Source organism: Vicia villosa, linkage group LG3 (genome assembly GCF_029867415.1).
Source record: "Vicia villosa cultivar HV-30 ecotype Madison, WI linkage group LG3, Vvil1.0, whole genome shotgun sequence".
NCBI classification, from domain to species: domain Eukaryota; kingdom Viridiplantae; phylum Streptophyta; class Magnoliopsida; order Fabales; family Fabaceae; genus Vicia; species Vicia villosa.
Window position 1 is genome coordinate 68,078,174 of NC_081182.1, and position 12,087 is coordinate 68,090,260.

The 12,087-nt window shown below is 34.6% G+C and overlaps 1 protein-coding gene across 1 annotated transcript in view; it reads left to right on the top strand.

The window, feature by feature from the left end:
• Positions 1-11,494, top strand: part of LOC131658259 (protein neprosin-like) — a 39,049-nt gene extending 27,555 nt beyond the window's left edge. Inside the window, exons 5-11 of the mRNA XM_058927572.1 lie at positions 8,418-8,840; positions 8,959-9,045; positions 9,141-9,353; positions 9,872-10,036; positions 10,341-10,394; positions 10,482-10,628; positions 11,013-11,494. Of these exons, the coding sequence (XP_058783555.1) occupies positions 8,418-8,840; positions 8,959-9,045; positions 9,141-9,353; positions 9,872-10,036; positions 10,341-10,394; positions 10,482-10,628; positions 11,013-11,390 (1,467 nt within the window). The 3' untranslated portion in view covers positions 11,391-11,494. The remainder of the gene's footprint in view (positions 1-8,417; positions 8,841-8,958; positions 9,046-9,140; positions 9,354-9,871; positions 10,037-10,340; positions 10,395-10,481; positions 10,629-11,012) is intronic.
• Positions 11,495-12,087: the final 593 nt, after the last annotated feature.

Below are 12,087 nucleotides of genomic sequence, written 5' to 3' on the forward strand. Positions count from 1 at the left end.
CGATAGGTCCATTCAATTCGTCTTGTTCCACTGAATTCAACCATGCCCTTAATTTGTTCTATTTTGGGCTCTAACTAAAAACCCTAAATTTGAACTAGAAAACCCTAAAATGGTAGCTTCGTGTACAAGCCCCCAAACTTTAATTAAATGTCCAGAAACGATCAGGACATCAAACCAAACTCAAATATATGTCTACATCTTGTTAAACATCAATGAATGACCAGATACGAGTTGGTTTTTGTTTGAACAAATCGTGACCTGTAGTGCTTGATTTAGTGAGTTTCAAAGCTTGCAATTGATCTGGTTATGTTTAGTGATGTTCAAGGATGATGTTTGAATGCTTAGTTTGTATTGAAAATGACTTAAACTTAAAATTCGAATTTCAAGTTTCTTTGAATTTTTACAAGTTGTTACAAGAGTGATATATGCCTATGGGAGCTTCTAAATTCGTCCTCCTTTGATTGCTGAAGTGTTATGGCCTATATATAAGCATTGAAGTGCTTATAAACTAAGCTAAGAAGCAATAAGTGCTTTGTTGAATTTTTGAATATTATATCATATGTAGCTTTGAATTCAAGCAACCATGGCTTGATTTTTCCACTCTCTTCTGCTGTACTATCCTCTTGAGGCAGAGCTTTGAATGTTCTTTGATGAGTCATGCTTAGAAATTAAGCCATCCATTATCCTTCCATTTTTCATTTTCCATTTAATCTTAAAATAGGATAAAATTAAACCAAAAAATGAATAAAATGGTGTGGGCTTTGTCTTGGTCGTGGGAGGCCCATTATATCATGGTAATGATGTTTGGATCCTGAAAACTTGGCCCCATTTGGAAAAAATACATTTTTGAGCAATGTTGGTTTCATGCATTTTCTCAAAATTTAGCCAACTTCAACAAGGTGTAAATCCCTCAATTTTTGTCATACGAAGGAGATCTTGCACTTTTTGGAAACCTCAAAGAGTCCTCTAACCAATGTCTTTGGTCTCATGTCAAAATGATATTTGATGCTCCTTGTGTATCCTTTTGAAAAAAGTGTCTTTTTGTTGACTTTGAAAATGACCTGTAATGTCTTGGTTCATATTTTTCAAATGGTGAACCTAATGACCATGGGACCAATTTCATTTGAAATATAATTGAATTTCCTTCAAAATGAGCTTTGGTTTGAATTTTTTGGATGAAGGATGAGAGAGTTATGACCATTCAAAGTTCAGTTGACTTTTTAGGAGAAAACCCTAATTTTGAATCTTAGGGTTTTGTTGATTTTTGATCTTTCCTTGATGAATTATGATCATCCAATGATCAAATGATGAATCCTTTGACAAAATATGGATGTTGACAAAAAATTTCATTTTTGACTGTCTGTTGACTTTTTTGGTCAAACGGGTCGTCTGTTGACTGTTTGAGCTGCTGACGGTGCGTCTGAGTGAATTGAAGTTTGAAAATTTGTATGATGGTACTTTGAGATGTATGGAGGTCCATGAAATCCATTTGAGGTCTCAAAAACTTGTTTCTCCTGAAAAAAAACAATAAACCCTAATCAGGGACTGTTTGTGTAGGAGACAGTTAAGCGTACCTGATTTTTGTGCAGTGCTGAGTCTCTGCTAATCATGTGATATTCAGAAGACTTCTAGGACAAAAATCTTGGAATTTTGAAATGCAAAAGTTTGATTTGATTGATGGTACAAAACACGGAGAATTATACTGTCAGCAGTTTGACTGTCAACTGACTATTCAGGCATGAATGTAGCAGTTAGAGTGAAAAATCAACAGTCAAAGTTAATTTTCTTTTTGTTGTTTTTGTTTTATGTGAAAGATGAAAGTTTATTTACATGACTTGTTAAAAAAAACAGACATAATAAATAACTAATATTTTCTGTACGCGAGCAAAATTACCGATAATAACCCTGAAAATCATTTAATGCACAGAAAAAATAAATACTTGACTGGCAGAAAACACACAAAATATTATCTGAATAATTAAGCAACAATATGACAAATAGTACAACATTTAATACTGACAGTACAAACATTACATACTATAATGAACAGTACGACGAATAAACGGTACATTTAAGAAAATAAGAGATACGGCAAACTTTAAGAATGACGATTAATAACCCATGCTATGACCAACAGAAAATAGATGATCGGGAGTGTAACCATCGCAGGTCCACATTTTTCAGGACTATGTAGACAGAAGAAGGACATGATCACCACCACAACGGTGATGACCATAAGAAAACACGTTTCCCACCGCTTCGCCATTTTGCCGGGGAGGAAGAGAGAATGGATATGAAGTAGAAATTTGAGAAATGATTTAGAATTTGATGTGATATTTTATGAAAAAAATGAGAGGTATTTATAGAATGAAAAGAGGGATAGAGACGTTGGGGAATGAAGTGATTCCGTACAAAAGGAAAATTTGAGTGGAAGTAAGATTTGAAAGAAGGTGTATGATAGTGTTGGGAAAAAGAGAGATGTGTAGAATAAAGTTAAGATTTGATTTTTGAAAAAGAGATTTGAAAAGAGATTTTGAAAATAATGGAATATAGTACAAAAGTTAGTGGGAAACAAAAATTAATAATAATTTACTTGTTACCAGTACAGTCTGAATCCCGGACTCTGCGCCTGCAAAAGATTTAACTCTGTACCAATTGTGTCAGTACTATTTATCTGTAAACAAATATCAAATAAATAGCGTGTGTGAAGCAATAAACAGTAACTGGCGTTTGCGTAAGAATAAATTCAACAGCAAGCCAAAATACTGTATAAGAAAAAATTCTAAAAATCAAGTATTCATAAATCAGGATGTGAAAATCCAAGATTATATGAAACTCTTAATTTTTAGATTGAAATTTTCTTGAAAAAAGATGCGGGCAAATTTTGGGGTATAACAATAACACACTCCTTTTTTACTGTTCACACACTCACCTTTAGGGTTTCCCCTCTTCTGTTGCCTTCGAATAATAGTCAAGTCCCTCGAGCGTAGGGATACCTTAGCATATGCTGCCTACAATTCAAGACCATCATAGTCCCTACGGAATAAAGATCATAGTCCCTTCGATGTTGCCTACGATAAAAATGATCTCGTCCCTCGATGTTGCCTCGATAAATGATGATCGTCCCTTCGAATGCTAAGGTATCCTTACTGGCTGTCTTTATGACTATTCATATCTCATAGGACTTCCTACCCTCTTCATGGTATGGATAGCCCCTATGACGATTCGATGACCCTTCGATGACCCGCACATCCAATAGATAGGACTACCTACCCACAAATGGTATGGTTAGTCTTATCCCTTAAACGAAAGTAGAAAGTATAGGAAAGACCAAACATAAGTAGCTCTTAGTTTGCTTGCTCAATTTAAAAATACTTTTCACACCCCGTTTTTCAACATTGTCTCTTCAGACATTTCCAAAATCAAACTATTTCTCAAAACACACACACACACACACACACACACTTTCTTTTTCAAGCTTTTCAAACAAAATAAAACGAGCTAAGCAAACTAAGAGCCCGCAGATAACTACGGATGAAAAGGGTGCTAACACCTTCCCTTTTCATAACTTACCCCCCGAACTCTTTTTCTCAAAAGGTCTTTCCTGTACTTTTATACCTTTCCTAATTGGACAAAATAAAAGTCGGTGGCGACTCTTGCTCACCGTAACACATTGTTTGAGAAAAAAAATAAAAAGTCAGTTCTCTCACCGAGTTACAGAGGGCCACCAGCGGAGGTGGCCACAATGCAATATAAATGATAAACATTATGCCTACTCCACTCGGTTATTGCCCTTGATCACGGATATGACGTTTTTTTGCAAACAACAACTTTATCGTCAAGAACAAACGTGTGCAAGTTATGCCCTAAAAATGAAACTCCGTGAAAATGCTTCAAACATGGCCTGCTTCGTGGAAGGAATTCAAATGTACTCAATATGCCCTAGATGTACATGAAAATCTAGCATGAGGAGGTGAAAAGGTTGGGAAGAATACCTAAAGAAAGGATGGTTCGTTGCCCTCTTGAACCTTGCAAAGATAGAAGAAACTCTATTGTGTTGCTTCCTTAACCTTCAAAAATGCAGAGGGAAACGAAAGAGGTTCAGGATCTTGAAAAGAAATTCAGATGCAATAATGGAGAAGTTATTGAACTTGAAGGTTCTTAAACCTCGTTTTTGCGTGGCTTAGGCTAAATGCTTGGATCCAAAAAGAATGAAGAGGGTGTGCTCAAATGACGAAACTCTTTGATTCAGTTAGAGTTTGTTAGATTTCTAACAAACTTTTTTAGCGTTGAGTGTAAAAGAGAATGGATATTTTAAGCAAGATTGAAGATGGTGAGTGAGAAGATGGAATGATGCGTGTTTCCTTTAATTTGGCTGTGGAGATTGAAATATATATGGTCAGGTGAGAGAGTGGTGATGAGTCACCACCACTGATGAGGTGTAGTGAGCAAACTTCACCTACAAGGTTTTGACGACACATTTGGCTATATTTCTCTTCCATGTATGCGTAGTGCATAATTGCTTAGCCAAATGAGGTAATTGCATGATGATGTGTGCATGCTGCATGATGGTGACGCCTTTTGCTCACAATAATGACATAACATACCATTCTAAACAATTTGTCATTTTGTTATGCATGGCCATGCAACCACCTTTGTGGGAGCATAACTCATCGAGCTTTAATCCAAATGCCATGCGATTGGTACCACCTTAAAGAGGGAAGGAAAATGACGAGCTTTTATGTTCGACACACCTTGAATTGGAGTTTAGAACTTCATGAAGTTTCAGCTCAAAGTTAGTCTCTTATTACTAGCGAAATAAAAGCCTGTGTTTTTCTTCCTTGATTTCCATGGACATAACTTTTTGCTTAGGCCACCAAATGAAGAGTTCTTGATGTAAAATTAAAGAGGGAGGAAAAAAATATACATTATTTATGTTGATCACAACTTGAATTGATGCCTGGATCATCAAGATAATCAAGCTCAAAGTCAACCACTTGTTAAGCTTAAACACTTAGTGAAAATTTCAAACATTTTGCCAACTCAACTAGCATGATTTCTTGACTTTGGCCTCCAATATCTTCCAATCAAAAGATTCTTTTGGATCAAATCCTTTTACAAGCATGTAGTATAATGCAAGATCTTTCATTCAGGCCTTGGTTTGCACATTTTGGCTCGTTGATGAATGAGATATGAATCTTGTGAGTCATGCATATGACCATGGATATTTGGTACTTAGAATTTTTCTCAAAATCCTAATTTTACCAAATTTGTGATTTTCTTGATTTCTATTGATAAATCTTGACTCAATCTCATGTAATGATGGAAATTGGCTTGACATGCTCATAGTTGTCCAAATTTCTCAAAAAGTCAAACTTTGACTTTGTGAACCATATGAGTTAAACTTTGACTTCTACCATCTTTAAACCCTTGATACTTTTGAGATAGCCAATGATACACATGATGACACCTCATCTCATATCAAGAAATCTTTTTTTGGTCAAAAAGTCAACCCATAGTTGACTTTGACCAAAACCTAATTTGAGCCAGATGAATTGGACCTTGCATTTAATCCTTGAGACAATGGTCATAAATGCCCATATGATGAAACCCTCGCTTCTTGGAGAGTACGAGGAGGATGTCTTAAAACATTGAGACCCAATCACATATTTTTTTCATACAGATCATCAATTGAGACTCAGATGAAACCCTTTCTTTGATGCTTCTTGAAGAAGAGGAAATAGACAAACTTGTGTCTTAATAGATAACTTCATGATGATGAGATGCTTAATCTTTGCCTTAGTTGAGTATAGTATCATTCTCCTTGTGAGGCGCTCAAACTACAAGATCTTGATCTCTTAGCAATTAGAAGTCCAATGATATGTATGAGTACTGCATTGATCATGACCTATTGAGATATTCAAATGAATGATATTCAAGCCTTAATAGGTTTAAAATGAGAGGGAAAATTTTGGGGTGCAACACTAACCACCCCCCCTATGGCAAGGTACTGAAAACACAATAAGAATTAAAAATATTACTTTACAATTCTGATCATATGAAAGCTTATGGATGAAAATTAAATGGTTAGAAAATGTAGGAACATGAAGTACAAATTGTAACTTGAATGAAAGTTGTAAGTCAATATTTGCAGTTCCAACATCAAAGGTGAAGTACAAGAGGATAATAATGTTTAATGAAATGTCATATGATTAGGAGCACCAGAGTCAATAATCTAAATATTCTTAGGAATATTACCACAAATTGTAATAGATCGACAGTGCAAATTCTTACTAGTAATTGTTGAAGGTGTACCATAATTTATAAATTATTTCGTTGACAAGACAATTAAAAAAGGTGCGTTGAAAAACTAACAGAATAAAAACCAAACTTAAAATAAATACCTAGAAATGAAGTATGTTAGAATTCGATTTTGATCACACAGACTGAATGAGGAGGGCCAAATGGAAAAATGATGACTCGATCATAAAAAATAGATGTCAAGACAGCATCGCGTGTTGTTGAGAATATTTCTCGGTGGGTATTTATTTTATCGTATCCACAGGGATTGAAGTGATATTACCGCCGCTCTATAGTTTACAATGTTTTAAGTTATGGTTCGATTGGTTTTGGTTTTGGTAAAAGTAACATTCATAAAAGTTTGTAGCAATGAGTAAAGTTTAGAAAGATTAATATTTTAAAAGGCATATCAAGACTATATTTCATCAACCTATTTTGCATGTATTCAGTTAATCAAGCACGTGAACTTCATTTATAATCAATATAACCACATTTCGCTCATCTATACTGGTTGTGTCCATGATGGTATTATATTTTTTACCGTATGGTTTACTCGACGGTATCTCAACCTATTAAACAACACAAATAACATTTATGAACCGATACAAATTGAATATCAAATTCCACTCCATGTCTAGAATTGGACTTTGGTAGATAATAAACTTAGATCAAGACATAAAAGATGTATTTCACAATCTTGTAAACCACAAATATTCATTAAAAGCAAACATTACCATCTATATTGATTATCAAGTTATTCACACACAAAAGATTAACGGAAATACATACAAGTGAAGATTGATTACATCTAATCTTGATACAAAAGAAGTTTAGTTATCCATTGACATGGTAGCTTGTTTGACAAGGAAAGGAGAAAGATTCACAAGCATCAATGTTGAAGAATCGAAGATTAATGCTCCAAGTTATTGATTCTGAGTTCCTCTATTTTCTCAAGTGTTTTTGATCAGAAAATGAAGAGCTAACCCCAAAATATCTAGAACAACTCTGTTTATTGGGGTTTGAAAAAGCAGACTGCACTAAGCCCCAGCAGGGAGCGCTTAGCGCGGGTACGAAGATATTTAACTTAAACTGCCATAAACCCTGCTTAGCCCAAAAAAAGGCGCTAAGCGAGCTTGCCTCTGCCATAATCTTCTCTAGGCGCGCTTTAGTGCACTAAGCGAGCTTCTACTTGCACAAATCCATCCAAAATGCATCTTTGAGCTTGTTCTTTTGTCTTTGAGTGCCCAAAGCTTTAGTCATGCAAGAAAAACCTACAAAATAAATTGAAATTGATTAAACTACAAGAAGTTTACAAGAATAAGCTAAAAGTTAAATATCCATACTAAAGTTAGGGTTTTGTCATAAAACTTCGCTAAAACCAAGTGAAAAGTGCTACAAAATACTATTGAATATAAACACAATTTGACCCTTAACACGTGTGACATACATGTAGAGGCGGGAATGAGCTCACATGTTGGATTAAAAGCGACTCGTGAAGGCGCATGCAATGATTTGTGGTGATGGAGTTTTTGAGTGTGGCCGATCTAGGGCGCCAATCACTTAGGTGTCGGCATAGACATTGATAAAGGTTAAAAGATGACTAGAAACAAAATAAAGAATGTTAAATAGTGATGATCCAAGATTGATGGTTGAAAAAAGTAACAATAAACGAGTCTAAAAAATCAAGAGCTTTATAATACTATGTTGTAAAATAACATTTTGATATATTAAAAATTATCATCTAAGAGATTTAACACTACTGCATGTCTCTGACTGAATTTGAATCCATAACCTCTACTGCGTGCCTAAGCCCTCTATTGCGTGCCTAGGGCTGGAATCAAACCTAGAATCTCTGGTCAAGCTGAAAAAGACCCCCCAAATGGTCTTGGGTAAATGATTGGTTTTTGTAGTTGGAAGAATAGTCATTTTAGACTTCAATTAGAAACATATGTGCTTAATCCATAAAGGTTATTTACAGCGATACTATTTATTAACATTTAACTTTATTTATGTTTAATCTATAATATTGACATGTAAAAGTAAAACACAAGTTAAAGACAGCAAGAAACAAGAAAGTACAATCCCACACTTTACTCTATTTTATATATGTTGAGTAGGATCATAAAATTCAAACCACTATTCTTTCTTTCTCTCTCAATCACTCACTCACTCTTTTCTTGGTAATTGTTCTGTTTAGAATCAGAATCGACATGAAGGAATACTCAGTTTCCTGCAAAAGACATAGCAAACACCACACTAAAAGACAACACCATGTTGTCTCAAAACAACCATCTGCACAAAACCATTCTCTCATATTGTCCACTTCCCAAAACATTCCACCTATGCTACCTGCTTTTGTTTCTTTGCTACTTCTTCTTACTTCAATTACACCATCACTTTCTCATCACACCATTGTCTCACATTCTACTCACCACTCAAAGACTAACCAAACTTTCAAACCAAGTCAAGAGTTTCTCAAGTTAAGCAGAATCAGAACTCATCTCAAGAAAATCAATAAGCCTCCTGTCAAAACAATTCAGGCATGCATTTTTCTTTTATGTATATACCGATATACCGATATAAGTACAACGACTTATGATATGTCTGTAAGTTGTTTTCAGCCTATTTCTATAAACTTGCTTTCTCATTTTGCTGCAGAGTCCAGATGGTGATTTGATAGATTGTGTTTTATCTCATCAACAACTAGCTTTTGATCATCCTAAGCTTAAAGGGCATAGACCATTGGTAATAGTTTAATAACTATGTACTTAGAAAAACACAAAATGAACTTGCATTAGTTTGAGATAACATGAAGTAATTAAGAGGTTTAAGGTTTACAGAATCCACCAGAAAGGCCAAAGGGATACAAAAACAATGGAGAAAATGTTAGTGAGATGTTTCAGCTTTGGGCTGATTCCGGTGAAGCGTGTCCCGAAGGAACGGTTCCGATCAGAAGAACAACAGAAGAGGATATTCTTAGAGCAAGTTCTATCCAAAGATTTGGAAGAAAGCCAAAACCTGTGAAGAAAGATTCAACTAGTAGTGATCATGAGGTAATTCATTCTCAAAGTTTAAGGCATTTAGAAAATAATATTAGAGAACCGCTGAGGCCAGACCCTGTGCTGTAGCCCATGTTGCACATCCGCAAAGATGATCCTCCTGAACGCAGTTTAAATATATGGTTAATTACGTTTTAATTGTGTTTAGATGATTAATAATTTGCAAAACCTACATTAATCATCCACAAAATGTAATTAACCATTATTCATTATCCACTATTAGTCTTTCTTTATTTCATTCCCCACCTACATTTTCCTTGACAGAAAGAAAAGAACAGCACTGGCTTAAGAGACAGTGAAAGGACACCACCACTTGTGTTTGTTTGTACCAAAAAGTAATATCAAAGATTCAAAATCATGATTTTGATGAGAAAGCTCTTCTTGTACCTACATTGGTTATTTGATGCCAATCATTTAGAATTTTTCAAGCAAAACTCCTAAAAAAGGCCTATGTATGTAAATTGCAAATTTACAACATATCTATTTCTTGACAAGTTTTTATCTTATTGCAGCATGCAATTCTTTTTGTAAATGGAAACCAATACTTTGGAGCAAAGGCAAACATAAATGTGTGGACACCACAAGTAACAAATGGATATGAATTTAGTTTGTCACAAATATGGGTTATTGCTGGCTCTTTTGGTAATGATCTCAATACCATAGAAGCTGGTTGGCAGGCATGTCCTTACACTTTTTTCCCTAAATTATTCCTTTTCATGTTCATTTAATAAGTCTCAGGTTCAAATCCCCCCGATGCCAACAATTTATGTGTTGGACCAGTCCATACAAAACTTTGCTCTGACTTGTAATTGGGCCTCATATTAGTTGATCTTTAGTTCAGATACCGAGTTTTCAAAAACAAACACTTAATTAAGTGCTCATAGCATATATATACTTATCATATAAGTGCTTATACTAGATAATCTAGTTACTAGGAATGCATTTGTTCCTTCTCATAATAGGTTATATCTTTCTTCTCAGGTAAGTCCAGAACTATATGGAGACAAATATCCAAGGTTCTTCACTTATTGGACTGTAAGTATTAGTAATAGTAATTAACTTATGCAACTTTTTTTTTCTTCTTGTGCATTGATTTGAAAGACATGTGCTATTGAACAACAGACAGATGCATATCAAACAACTGGATGCTACAACTTACTATGTTCAGGTTTTATCCAAACAAACAACAAAATCGCAATAGGAGCAGCAATCTCTCCCATTTCAGCTTATAACAATAAACAGTTTGATATTGGCATAATGATTTGGAAGGTGAGCATTAAGATTATATGAACTAAAGTATTTTCTTGTGTTATATCAATGTTATTGCTTTATTTTTTATATGACTTTATTGAATTTCTCAGTAGTGGACCTTAATGGAGTCTACTTTAATTATGTTCTTTTCTATTACTTTATTAAAGCAATAATTCACGCTTTACTTTTATTCTGGTCTTACTGTAAACAGCTTCTAAATACTCAAAAGCTGAATTTTTCACCTATAGATCTATGATGTTCAATAATCAAAATATTCAAAATAATCTCTTTTAGTCAATGTGTCACTAGTGGTCCTTTCTATGACCAAATTGAATAGTACTATAAGTGCTTATATTATAACTTACAATAGAAAGCATGCTGAGAAATGATTGTGAACAACAGGATCCAAAGCATGGACACTGGTGGTTGGAATATGGTTCAGGACTGTTAGTTGGATATTGGCCAGCAAGCATGTTTAGTCACTTGAGGAATCATGCAAGCATGGTACAGTTTGGTGGAGAGATTGTGAATACACGTTCTAAGGGTTACCACACTGGGACTCAAATGGGGAGTGGACACTTTGCAGAAGAAGGGTTTAGAAAAGCTGCTTATTTTAGAAACTTACAAGTGATTGATTGGGATAATAACTTGCTTCCTCTAGCTAATATTCATGAGTTGGCTGATCATTCAAGTTGTTATGATATTAGGCAGGGGAATAGTAATGCTTGGGGGACTTATTTTTATTATGGAGGTCCTGGAAGGAATGTAAAATGCCCATGAAAAAAAGTCACACTTGTTGTATGATATATTATAGCCTTCTTTGTTACATATTTTGTATTCCTCATCATTGTACTCCTTCTAATTATAATTACATGAGCATTAACAATAATTAATTACAAATATTTTCTATTTGATTTTTTAGTCTATTTTAGGAATATAAGAATATACAATTAAGAGAATCAAATCATATGAAATCATTCCATATTAACATCCCCTCAAATTGATGCAGATAGCCAATGAACATCAATTTGTTAACAAGAAACTGATGATGTGGACGAGGAATCGCCTTTGTAAAAATATCTGCAATATGAAATTGAGTGCTAACACGAGGAAGTGATATTAGTTGATCATCATAGGCATCACATATTGAATGACAATCGATTTCGATATGTTTGGTGCGTTCGTGAAAAAACTGGTTTGCAACAATTTGGATGACACTTGTATTGTCAGGATAACGTGAAGTTAGCCTTGCTTGAAGAAATCCAAGTTTATTTAAAAGACCACGAAGCCAAAGTATTTCTAAACAAGCAGCAGACATGGCTCAAATATTCAGATTTAGAAACTTTTGCTTGCTTCTTACTTTTCCAAGAGATCAATGAAAAAATAAGAAACAAGCATCAACTAGTGATATATCGAGGAGTATCGTGACACCCTCCTCAAGTAGCATCACTATAAGCACTCAATTGAAGAGAAATTT